This window comes from Sabethes cyaneus, chromosome 1, assembly GCF_943734655.1.
Source record: "Sabethes cyaneus chromosome 1, idSabCyanKW18_F2, whole genome shotgun sequence".
Taxonomy (NCBI): domain Eukaryota; kingdom Metazoa; phylum Arthropoda; class Insecta; order Diptera; family Culicidae; genus Sabethes; species Sabethes cyaneus.
This window is the reverse complement of record NC_071353.1, coordinates 153607920-153621114: the sequence shown is the minus strand read 5'-3', so window position 1 is coordinate 153621114 and position 13195 is coordinate 153607920. Positions and strand designations below refer to the sequence as shown.

At 41.3% G+C, this 13195-nt stretch overlaps 2 protein-coding genes across 2 annotated transcripts in view; one reads left to right on the top strand and one right to left on the bottom strand.

Moving 5' to 3' along the window:
* The window catches only part of LOC128746081 (uncharacterized), a 59502-nt gene extending 55636 nt beyond the window's left edge, over nucleotides 1-3866 (bottom strand). Inside the window, exon 1 of the mRNA XM_053843133.1 lies at nucleotides 2617-3866. Within this exon, the coding sequence (XP_053699108.1) occupies nucleotides 2617-2682 (66 nt within the window). The 5' untranslated portion in view covers nucleotides 2683-3866. The remainder of the gene's footprint in view (nucleotides 1-2616) is intronic.
* Nucleotides 3867-11849: 7983 nt separating this feature from the next.
* On the top strand, nucleotides 11850-12551 carry LOC128732538 (baculoviral IAP repeat-containing protein 5.2-B). The gene is made up of 3 exons (XM_053825809.1): nucleotides 11850-12049; nucleotides 12140-12319; nucleotides 12377-12551. Exons 1-3 carry the CDS (start codon nucleotides 11945-11947, stop codon nucleotides 12512-12514), a joined length of 423 nt encoding a protein of 140 aa, XP_053681784.1. The 5' UTR covers nucleotides 11850-11944; the 3' UTR covers nucleotides 12515-12551.
* The last annotated feature ends 644 nt before the right edge of the window (nucleotides 12552-13195 follow it).

The following is a 13195-nucleotide window of genomic DNA, read 5'->3' as shown; positions in this document are numbered from 1 at the left end:
AAATTTTACTTCTTCAGCAAAGTTGCTTGTTTTTACAATATTTACAACTTTGCCGAAGAAACTATGTCTATATTTCCTAACACAAAAAAAAAAATTTTTTAATTTGGTAAACATTATTGTGATTTTTAGTTCGGACGATGAAAAATTTTGACGGACGGATTTTTCAAACGTACGACGAATTTAAGAAATAAAGTCAGTTGCGTAATTTCAATAATATGCTTTAATAGTCGCTTTTCAGTGACTTCAAAGTTCACGGATCGGAAGGTAAGTGTGTTTTAGTCAAATAAGCACAAGAACTTTTGGATTATTCATTAAATCCATCCTGCAAATGATGAAAATTAGAATGGCTTTACTTACTACGACGGGAATTAGTAATAAACCCTATCTGATAGCAAGATTCACAATTTTCATTGAAATATTGTGGTATTATGGACTAGAAATCTATCGGGCGGTACAATCGCAGGTGGGTTTTCAACCCACAATCTTTTGGTTGGTACCCAAATGCTTTATGCGTTAAGCTACTGCCTAGATAGTCCAATATCTAGTTCTCTCAATTCTATCATTTCATTTATTCACCACATGCTTCCTCACCGACGGTAATTATTTTTGTATGACTGCCCTTTATTTCTATCACCGTGCAGATAGACAGTGATGGTCTCAGGTTAGAGTGTGACAAAACGGTCAGTCGTTGCCGACCGTCGCGGCAAGTTTTTTGGTTGTACCACCACCGTGTGTGTTTTTACCCTTTTTTTTGTTTGTACTTGTCTCTGAGTGTACGCAGACAAACGTAAAACTCTTTGTTGGAAAGTGAAGAAGTATCTAGTGCGAAGAATGATAAATTGGATAAACTGGGAAAGACAAGTCTAGCTTTCAGTCTAATTTAAACCCGATTCATTTTCATTTTTGAATTCAATTTGAAGTTAAATATGATAATGAAAAATTCCAAAAAAATAGGAAAATTATGTTTTGTCACATGGAAATTTCTTGTATATTTTTTTTCCTGTTTCTAAATTTTTAATCTTTTAATGATAGCGAAAACCGGGACCGAACAAAAGAAAAAAGTCCAAATGGGGCAAAAAATGGCAAAACAAAACGTGACAGGAATATAGGAAAACGGAAGCAAAAGACCAAAAAAAACGAAACAAGAAAATAAGACAAAAAGAACAGACAACGAGAAGACAGCGGGCAGAAAAACGGAGCAATCGAAGAGAAAGCGACGAAAAACGGGTGGATGAAAAAGGAAAACCGGCGAGGCCAGGGGCAAAAGGGAGACAAATACAGAATGAACGGTTCAGAAAAGATGGAAGAAAAACGGGATATCCAAGAGAGGAAAAACGGAACAGAGGAAAACAAACTCGAGAACGAAAGGAGATAAAAATAAAAAAAAATACGAAAACGACGGCGGAAACGAGAAAAAATAAACAAAGAGAAGAGCAGAGATGGAAATGGGAAAAAATAACAAAAAAAGCGAGTGAAAGGGACTAAAAATAAGAAAAGATGGGACAGGAAATGAAGAAACACTGAGCAATAAAATAGGAAACAGGACAGAAAAAAGGAAAATGTAAGAAAGAGGAAAAACGGACGGCCCCGGAAAAGAGAAAAAACGGAACAGAAAAGGGCTAAAACGTGTGAGAGAATAAGATGAAAAATGACAATTTTATTTTCAAAAAAAAAAAAAAAAAACTTCGTGTCTATGTCTGGTTTGAAGTAAAACTTCAAGATCATATTAATCCAAATCCAAATCTAATTTAATTCCAATTTAAGTTCAATTTTAAGTCAAATTCAGGTCTAATTTCGGTGCAATCACAATCGCCTGTTCCCAAAAGCGTATTCGTGCAGTACATTTCCACTGATACCCAATGACGTTTTAAACTGAATGTAGATTACGATGGCACAAATCCGTTTCGAAATCAACGAGGAAATAAAAGAATACTCCAAAAGTCATCCTCTTTCCCGTGGAAAGGAAGGAAAAAGGCAACGAAAACGATTAATCCCAACGTGTTTAGCCCCTCTGGTGCCGAGGCATATATGCCGAAACGACAAAGTTGTTTTTTGGACCATTTCCAATACCGGTTATAAGTGTCGAGCGTGTTGTACACTTTGTTTTTTTTTTCTCCACTCAATTCGTGCGATACGGTAGCTTAATATTCGCTTGATTGCTGCTGCACTGCATGTATCTACACGGTGCACACACGGACAGTGACGGAATAAGCCGACATGACATGTGCACACCAGTGATCAGCCAGCCCAGCCAGCCAATGAGCCGTTTTATGGCCCAGCCCAGGGGAGACATAGAAGTTATGATTTACGTCCGTCGAAAAAATCGATCTTTTCCTCGCTCGCGGACAGATTTGCTGCGGATGTGAGTATTTAGCGGAAAACTGGGTCACACGTCAATGTTTCATTGAAAGCTAAACACCCGATCGGAACAAGTTTTTCATTCTACTAGGTCCACTAGGCAGACACAGAACACTGCTCTGCACTTATAAGCTCATATGTTACAGTACAGCCTCAGCGCTGCTGCAGCGCTCAGCAAACCGGTGCCAATTTTCGTTCTCAGGCTTCGGATAGATAAGGGTGGGTTGGGTAGATGATTATTTTTGCTCTTGAACTTACGTCCTCAAAAACGCTGCCGACGTTCGCTGTGACTAGAAGAAATGGAAGCGAACTTGGAATTTCCATCTTGATCGCCTCTGCTGTAGCTTGCCGTCCGCTGCCCCTGGTCCCGTGATGCTTGCCGATGCGGGAAGAATGAACAAATTCTATTCACAATCTCACACACAGTAGTTCAAAGCCGGAGGATATTCGAAACCCAGCGGTCCTTGACTTAAAATAACAGTCACTACCGACTACTGGTAAGTGGTGAGTGCACTTCGCTTGTTTACACTTTATTTGGCTGCAACCGCCCGAACGGATGGATGCTGATGATGACGTTGATAGACTTCACACAGACAGGGCACTAAAAACAGCACTATTGACAATTCAGGTAACTTATCTCTCGCTGCGCGCACAGGTGGAACTAATTGCTTCCGAAGCATAAGCTGCTGCACCCTGGCAGTATGAGGGCGAATATTATTTCAATCTACAGAGTGGCGCCCCGTCGACTTCTTTGCTGCAGTAGACGACGACGACGAGTGTGGCACTTAGGTGTACGTATTTTTTTCTCTTTTCGCAAATAACAATTTTATTTACACAAGACTCTCCTCGGCCATTGGCAGCATCGGAGTGACAGCAGCGGCTGCTAAAGTAGGCGAAGGCGCTTTCACTTTCATTTTTTTATTGCTTGCTTCTACGGCTACGGCACCACCCCCTCACTGAACTCTCATCATCATCAGCATTATCATCACTACGGTCGTAGTTGGCTGTGGTTGCTGCTGCTGAAGCTTCTTCAAATCACTACAGCTTTTTTCTCATTGACATTCTTTTGGGACTGTGCTAACAAAATCTACCGATTTTCTTTTTTCTTCACTCAGCAGCAACTCTCTCTCTGCTGCAAAGCTATCACCACACTAACCCGGATTTCCGGAATGATCGATTTTCTTTGCGTCACCACACAACCGAGAACAACACGCACAATATTGGATTGTTTTGTTTGCCAGCCGCGACACTTGAACAATCAGATCAACACAACAGCAGTGCAGGAAGGAAGAAACGCACGGCACGCATGGAGATTGTCAATATGTAGGGTGAAGGAATTTTAACACTATTTTTCAAGCTCTGCTTGGTAGGTGCTGCACAAAGAAAGACGCCACTTTTTCGATGCTCGACGACCCGATGGGACCGCTGGGAAAAGTTTGCTGCACAAAGTCACGGTAGCGAATTATTCAACCAACCATCCAGCCACCCGAGCCAAGAAGAACAACTCGCGCAAATAACACCACCAAACGACGAACGAACAGATCGAGACAAGAGGTGAACTGCAACTGGTTGAAGAAAAATTTTGACAAGTGAACTTCATCAGCCAGCGACAGAGTGAAGCAAGGGCGAGAGACAGAACGAAAATAGCAAACAAAAGAAACTGTCAAAAGTGTGATGCGCGAGACCGAAACTGCAGGTGATAACCATGGTAACGCTTCATCCGCAGTGGCGCCGGAGAAAATTTTTCTTTCATTTAATGACACAATCCGTAATATATTATTTTCTACGTATTTAAGAATTTTCCACTGACCTAATCGGTACGGGTTTTCATATGTGTGGCAGCATGTTACTAGAGGATTTGCCTGGAATGTGGAATGTGCGGTAATTATTATTATTTAGGTAGTCGTGGAATCGAAACCACAACGAACATCGCATGGATTATTGAAGATACTAGAAGGCAACTAGTTGCTTCTGGTGCTGGTGGACAATTTAATGCATATTATTACCGCCAGAAGCAAAGTATTGTCACTGCAAAACTGGCTATCTTCAATGATCCACTGCTCAGGATTGCTAATAAATGTATCAGAAAATTTAACAAATCAGGAAAAAAGTACCATTCCGGCTTCTTATGACGGAAAGCCGGCCTTTTTGCAGGATTGACCGGCCACCGGCTTTGCAGTGTCGCTACGACGTCTGCCCACAGAGAACAGACTACCAGGTAATTAACAAAAAGTTTGTAAAAGGTTTTTATGTAATCAACAAGTAATCTTTCAATAGAGCACCCCTCGAGCAGTAAGTGGCAAACTAAATCTTGATGTCGCTGCCATCCAGAGATGCCAGAAGTGAAGACATGTCTTCATTTTGAAGACATTTTTGTTACAAAAAAGTGAAATGTCTTCACTTGAAGACATGTGAAGACATGTCTTCACCATGCAATTTAAATGGGCGGAGAGCCGAAAGCAGACAAATGAAGACATTTTTCCTTGATTCGTGAAGACTTTTAAAAAAATCACCTGGCATCTCTGCTGCCATCGCTGCTATGTAACCTATATGTAACTCCAGCACAAAGAAATATTGATAAAGGTACATGCATATTTTTTGATGCGTTTGGCAAACTATTTCTGGAGGGCGCTACCAACAGATTTTACACACAAAAAAACGATTACTTCCTTCGAGCCTGTTAATCTGTTATCTGTGGTCTGCCGATTGGAGAATCCTGAGATGAAACCGTGGGTGAAACCCAAGTAACAACGGTAGCTGAATTACAAGAACAATTGCTGTTTACTTACTTACTTAATTGGCCTAACGTCTTACGACAAGGCTTGCGCAGTATAATTTCTCCATCTATTTCGGTCCATGGCAACTGATCGCCAGTTCCGCAAGCACCCAGTGCTCGCCAGATGTCGCTCCACCTGGTCTTGCTACCTCGCTCGCTGTGCCCCTCTTCGTCTTGTTCCTACCGGATTCGATGATGCGAAAACCATTTTTGCAAGATAGTTGTCCGGCATTCTAGCAACAGATCCTGCCTAACGTATCCGTCCAGCTTTAACCACTTTCTGAATACTTGGTTCGCCGTAGAGACGCGTGAGCTCGTGATTCATTCTTCGCCTCCATACACCGTTCTCTTGCACTCCGCTAAAGATGGTTTTTAGCAAAACTCCGAGTGCTCGTAGGTCCTCTTCTAGCAGTGTCCACGTTTCGTGCCCGTAGAGGACAACCGGTCTAATTAGCGTTTTGTACAGTGTGCACTTTGTACGGGGGCTCAGATTGTTCGACCGCAAGTTTTTGTGGAGTCCGTAGTAGGTCCGACTTCCGCTGATAATACGTCTTTTAATATCACGGCTGGTATTGTTGTCCTCTGTTGCCAGTGAGCCAAGTTATACGAACTCGTCGACTACCTCGAACTCATCCCCGTCGATTACCACGGTACTGCGCAAGCCGGCCCTGTCGCGCTCGGTCCCGCCCGCCAGTTGATACTTCGTTTTAGACGTATTTATCTTCAATCCAATCTTCTCTGTTTCGCGTTTTAGTCTGGTGTACTGATCTTCCACCGCCTCAAATATTCTGCCGACAGCATTGACATCGTCAGCAAAGCAGATAAATTGACTGGATTTATTGAAAATCGTGCCCCGCATTTCGATCGTCGTTCGTCTTATAACACCTTTAAGCGCAATGTTGAATAGCAGGCAGGAAAGACCATCTCTTTCTCGAAGTTCCCTGATTCGAAAGGGTCCGACAATCCACTCGAGATTCTCACACAGCACTGGATCCCATCCATAGTAGCCATGATAAGTCTAGTAAGCTTACAGCCGTTTTCGTCCAAAAGTTTCCATAGCTATTGTCGGTTTACGCTATCATATGCGGATTTAAAATTGATGAATAGGTGGTGCGTGGGGACTCGGAATTCGCTGCACTTCTGGAGGATCTGCCGCAGTCTGAAGATTTGGTCCGTTGTAGACCGACCCTCCATCCCAGATAACACAAAATCGTAATAGAAAGTTCACATTAAATCGTTTTCATGTCAATTTCACATTGGAATTGTATAATAATCGTCAAATCGAAGTGAACAATAAGTTGTTTAGCAGTCGTGCGTGTCTTCATATACAATTCATGACTGTGAATTACAAAGCAGGATAGACAATTGCAATATTTGATTATATCTATATCATATATTCAGGAGTATTTAGTTGCGTGTTATAAAAACTGCGCAAAATAGAATTACAAATAGTTGTCAAAATTTTCGCACGTATATCGCCTCCACTTTGGTACATATATGTTCTTATATAACGTGAAATATAACTTTTTCGTTCAGATATGATTTCGTATACCTCAGTTGCAACCGAGATATACAAACCAAATGGTTTACTGGGATGAAGCCGGCCTGGTAACTTCCCACAAATCTATTGGCTATTGGCGATAGTCGATGAAAGATGACTTGGAACAGCACTTTGTAGGCGGCATTCAGGATAGTGATTGCTCGGTAGTTCTCACAATCTAGCTTCCCAAGGAACAATTTTTGCTTATTAAACGTTTCACCGACAGCTTTTATTCAGCACATGCTGTATAGCTGCTTTTAAGGTATATCTAAACACCTCTGTTCAATGCTTATACAGTTGGTTTTGGAGAATTTAAACAGCACAGTGCTGAATATGGGCGTGGAAGATGCGTTTGTATGACTGTTATGCAACGTATAGTAAAACGTTTATTCAGTATGCATAGATATATTTATTAAACTGCTGCTAATGGTACTGAAGCTACGTTTATTCCACAGCAGTTCAACATTTAGACAAGCAAAAAGAATAAAATAGGCAGGAAGTACTTTTATTTTATTTTGTGGGCTTCGCTATTTTCATGTTCACTTTTGTATTCGTATTTTTATAATTTAATGAGAAACTTATTAGTAAGGAAATCGTTGGTTGACTCAAAATTTATCAAGCCTGCCATTATACTTTTTTCATTCATCCGGATTCGAACTTACATCCTGACGGTCGGAAGCCATCGACGAACACATCTGAGGTAATCTGACATATGACAGGCGCCGAGTTTTTGGCCGATGTGGATTTACCAGTTTAAGTTTGTCAAGCGTGGAACAAAAATGGGTTAAAATACATTTAAGCGCTGAAGAGTAGTTTCTTAAATCGTGTTTGGCATCTGCTGTACAAGATTGCTTTAGAAGTATTTATTCTGCACATGTTAAACATTTAATAAACTATTTGTGCTAAAGTATTTCGCTTGTACCACCAGCAACATAACACACTCACAACGCAAAGGTTTTTTTTTCTCTTGAATATTGACGACGGTGAGCGGTGCTACTGAGTGAAATTCACTGGAAACTGGAAATTAAGAACTTTCGGCTAGCTGCGAACATTGTGTGCGATTGTTCAGTTAGTTAGTAGTGATGTGATTAGTTAGCAGCAGCAGTGATTAGTTAACAGCAGAAGTGGTTCGTTCGTTCGCAGAGGAATAGTACTTTTGTCACCCCGTCATTAGTTTACGCAGATAGTACTGCTTCCTGAGTTTATCGCTACTTTAAGTCGCTGCTCGCTGTCTGTGTACGTATATTTGTCATCGGGTCGGATTTAGTTTTTTTCATCCAAAAAACAAAGCAGCAGTGGCTGACACGAGAAGAAGTGGGGTTTTCGCACACCGGCAGCGGGAGCTGGTCAAGCGATTACGGCGCTACCAGCACTGGTGGTATCGCCACTATGCCACCTGACCATAACAATTCTGGCAGCTTCAGCCCGACACAATTCATCTCGCTGAGCAAATCTATTGTGAGTAACTCGTAAAGCGTCAAGCTGAGCTGGTTGCCTTGGACGAGGGATAACGACACGCCGAGGGAGAAGATACATACCGTCCAGACAACAACAAATAAAAGGATTGCCACGACCAGCAAAGATTCATGTGTGCAAATTTTTTCTATTCTTAATCTGTAAAAAAAAACAAATAAAGTGTACCTAATATAAATTTATTTATATAAATTATAAAATGTAAAGTATAAAGTGTCATTCAAGTTGTTGGTGTTATTGGCTGCCATCAAGCACTTTTTATTTCACACCTGCTCTTGGTGGTGCTACTTATACGTTTGTACGACGATTAATCGACACATATTTCACAATTTCTCTTAGCAATGCAGCTGATGCGTTTGGGCAACTTTCATTCGACCCTTATTCCATCACTATTCCACACTTGCTCTCAGCAATGCTGCTGATACGTTTGCGCCACGTTTATTCCATCCTTATTCCACTACTATTCCACACGTGCTTTCTGTAATACTGCTGATACGTTTGCGCAATGCTTATTCCACTCTTATTCCACTTTTACTCCACAATTGCTCTTAGCTGATACGGTAGCTTTTAAGCGACCGGTATTCCACACCTGCTCTTAGCTGTGCTGCTGATACGTTTGCACAATGCCTGTTCGACTCTCATTCCACACTTCCATAACAACATGTAGATGTTGATTAGAAGCTAGGAAAAATGTGGGATATGACGTTTAAACAACACGTACTTCAGCAAATTCGCTTATTCAGCACCGGATGCTACCACACAACTCTTATTCCACACCTGCTCTTTTAAGTGCTGCCGTTTTGTTCCTTGGGTTATCACCTTACTTGTAGATAGGGCAGATAACCCCGTCTTTCCTCTCCTCCGGTAGTCGTTTCGCATCCCGAATCTTGACAATCAGTTGATGCAGACAGCCGGCCGACTTGTCCGGGCCCATTTTAATAAGTTCCGCTCCAATGCCATCCTGTCCCGCTGCTTTGTTGTTCTTCAGCCGCTGGATGGCTTCTTTAACTTCCCTTACCGATGGGGGTGGCATATCTTCGTTACTTGCTACACCAATGTGGTCACTTCCTCCGCTATTATGGTCTTCCGCCTGCACGCCATTCAGGTGTTCATCGTAGTGCTGCTTCCACCTTTCGATCACCGCACGGTCGTCAGTCAAGATACCTCCATCTTTATCTGTGCACATTTCGGCCCGCGGCACGAAGCCTTTGCGAGATCCATTAAGTCTCTGATAGAACTTCCGTGTGTCGTAAAAGCGGTACAGCTGTTCGAGTTCTTCGCACTCCTTCTCCTATTGGTGGCGTTTCTTCTCCTTGAAGAGTCGGGTCTGTTGTCTCCGTTTCTGTTTGTATCGCTCCACATTCTGACGGGTGGCTGATATTGATGAATATTCTACGAAAGTTTCCACCTTTTTTATACGATCTTGAGCTGTCAAGTCCCATTACAGTATGTGACAAGTGTTGTTATGATGAGGTGGACACATTTAAAATAGTAAATATTGTCAATTGCAAGGAAATTTTTACCATCCAAAGTGCGATATCGCTCATAAAAGGGATTACCTACGAATGGCCGAAACACAAATGGCCGAATCACGAATGGCCGAAACACAAATGGCCGAAATAACGAATGGCATAATATATCAAATGGCCGAATCACGAATGGCCGAATCACAAAAGGCCGAATCACGAATGGCCGAATCACAAATGGCCGAAACACGAATGGGCGAATGCCATATTCGACCGAAAATATGCATAACCTTCAACCGGCGCAAACGTTGGGTATATGCTGTCCTTACTCGCTGCCGCTCGTTCGGACTTAACTAAGGGATAATCCCTAATAGACAGTAAACCTAGGAAAATGCATGCGCCTAAATAGTAGTGGTTTCTGCGGGGGGGCTGCCCCCCCGCAGTGGCCGGCGCTTCCGACGGCGGGTCACCGGCGCACACTCGCGGCCTGCGGCCGTCTCGCCCTGAATCATCTAGGAAACATTTGCTGCTAGCACGGTAAATACGTCTCGCACCTTATAATGAAGATGTATTTATAATCAAGAATTATGACGTAAAAACCAGTATAAAAATTATCTTTCGTAGATATATGCTTATATTATAATTGTAATCTTATTCTTACTGTCATGGATTTTCATAAAGAAGTAAATGCAGTAAACTACAAGTTTATTACCCTATTACTAAAGCGGCCGAAATATTTCATTCAATATCCCGTCGTGTCCATCTTTGTTGACCGTTGCTGGTTTCAACAACGAAGAAAGTGCACCTGTCGTTAAAATTGTGTTGTCGCAGAGAGGAAAACCGATGCTTTCCATTGATGGGATACTATTCAATAAAAACAACCAGAAGCGGAATGCTTCTTATGCTTTTTTCATTTCACACAGAATATAATAAAACAATTAAATATACGCGGACTTAAACAACATTACTCGATCAACACAGACATATTCATGGCAGTAAAACGGGTGCAGGTTTGTTGATAATGTACTTTTATTTGATGTTTTTATAATGTAATAAAAATTCTAGGCTTTGTCTTTTCTGCCGCAAAATCGGATACAGGAGGCGTATGACGCGATGGAAGGAACGATGCCTGAAGAATTGGAGAATTTCCTTACATATACATAAGTGGGATGAACCGGAACAACAGGCCATTGTTTCACCCCACTCTGTGGTCAAATTTTAAGCCTGTCATTGACAAGCTACCATGGATCACAAACAGCTTGGAAGCATGGCACCAACGATGGACAACCATTGTTGTTTCCCATCACCTGTCAATGACCAGGATCATTACAGAGCTGCGTGTGGAGCAAAAGGCGATAAAGGGGAAAATCCTTAGAATTCTTCAAGGAGATGTTCCGAATTCGCGCTGGTAAATAGACGAAAAAATCTACTCGAAATGTGTTAATGCTCACAAAATGAGCAGCAAAAATTTTGTTGACGCAGTTGCGCTTTTATTAAGCGCTAAACAAAGGCGTTCGTAAAGTATGTTTTGTTTAATAGTAGTAGTTTGTTTTTTGTTTGATTAAATTAATTTTTAACTACTTGCCAATTCATGGTTTTTTATTGAGTAGTTATTCAGGCATTCCGAAAAATTTCGGCCTTTCGTGATTCGGCCATTCGTGATTCGGCCATTCGTGATTCGGCCTTTCGTGATTCGGCCTTCTGTGACTGTTATTGAAATTCGGCCATTTGGATTTCGGCCATTCGTGATTCGGCCATTTGTGTTTCGGCCATTCGGTACCAGCCCCATAAAAGTGCTATTTTGCATTAAATCGTTTCGGTATCTTCGGCGCACTTTTTCGTTATCTTCCAAGCAATAAGTGCGCCGAAGATACCGAAACGATTTAATGCAAAATAGCACTTTTATGAGCGATATCGCACTTTGGATGGTACAATTTTCCTTGCAATTGACAATATATATATATTAATATTTATCACATATTGAATATTTATGCATGCAGAAAGTGATTTACCCTATAATATTTACCCCGTGGTTAATTCCGAAATTCGCGTCAAAAGCGACTTCAATGTAAATATTTTTTTCCAAAGATTTATTGGCAACCCTGATGCGTTACCTAGGACCCTTACCGATGTGTGTGCGGATACGTTAGCGTCGTTAGCTGCTCCAGAGTACCACAGTAACAGCAGTAACAGTAACAGTAAAGTCAAAATCAAACTTTAACAAACAAATTTAAAACTCGTATAAGCGGCTAGCCGAACGCCAGAATATTTATAGAAAATATCAGGTGTAAAATAGAATTTTTCAACAGCAAGCACGCCTATTCTGTAAACATGAGCCCAACGAACGTGGAGAAGGTATATCTCTTTGAAAAAGATCGAGTCAAAAGCTTCAAAAAATGGCCCTACTCAAGCTCCAGTTCGTGCAACATTCAGAAGGTAGGTAACGAACAACGAAAAATCGTTTGAAATAGTGTGAACGCGATCCTAGAGTATTATTTTTTTTTGGTTTCTCTGGGTTTTTTTTAGATGGCCGAAGCGGGTTTCTGCTGGCACGGTGACGACAACGAGGAAGATACGGCTATCTGTTTCGTGTGTGGCAAAGTGCTCGACGGTTGGGAGGATACGGACGATCCGTGGACCGAACACCGAAAGCACGCCCCGCAATGTTTGTTCGTCAAGTACGGCCGACCGGAAGCGGAGCTGACGGTAAGTACGGTGTCCTTAGATCCGAGGAATCTGATTCAATCGATCTGCTCGTTTTAGTGTGAAGAAATGATTAGCTTGCTGGAGACTATGCTGAAGGAAAGAGCCCAGAATAGACACAACGCCCTGAAGGACTGCCTTCAGTCGCATATCGAAAAGAAACGGAAGGAATTGATGAAGCATCTTTCGAAGAGCTGAGCGAACTGGTGAAATAATCTCGCTGCATATAATTACGTATCATTACTCTTAAGCTTTTTGCCATTAAATACAAATTGGATATCGGAACGGTATGTGTGTTAAGTGCAGTGGTGTGTTGTCACAATTTGACTGGAAAGTTATTTTTGGTAAACTCTTTAAAAGAACTTATTTTCAATAACGATTATTATCCCGTGGAGCTATCAGGTAATTACATTTTTACTTCAATTACATATATATGTGACACGGGTAATTATACTAAAGTTTCGCGGATCTAGATATCCTACGCCTACTATGTTGAAAAGGAACGGAAAAAGCTCAGTATCGCAGTCGACTACGAGCTAGTCTAGAATCGAGGACTTTGGGACCTGTTGATGTTTATATGAATTGTTAACTTGAGTTTCAACCGATTTTTATTATATTTTTTATAAATTTTTACCGTTGTTATACCTACTATGACAAAGGTTTAAAAATTGGTCGAAAAGCACGAAGTTAATCCGAGGCCCGTAGGACCGAGTCACATAGTGACACAAACTCGAATTCGTACACCAACATGAAGATTTCGTCTTTCTACATATCGAAAGTTAAGCAGTAGTTTTAGGGACATGTTATTTAGGTAAAATCATCGTGTCAAATGTAAATATTAGGTTATGTTACTGGTATTGAAAATATGATTTATATTTA

Coding starts and splice junctions, on each gene's coding strand:
- LOC128732538 (XM_053825809.1), top strand. CDS start 11,945: ATGAGCCCAACGAACGTGGAGAAGGTATATCTCTTTGAAAAAGATCGA. Junction 12,050..12,139: donor GTTCGTGCAACATTCAGAAG/GTAGGTAACGAA, acceptor GGTTTTTTTTAG/ATGGCCGAAGCGGGTTTCTG. Junction 12,320..12,376: donor GACCGGAAGCGGAGCTGACG/GTAAGTACGGTG, acceptor TGCTCGTTTTAG/TGTGAAGAAATGATTAGCTT.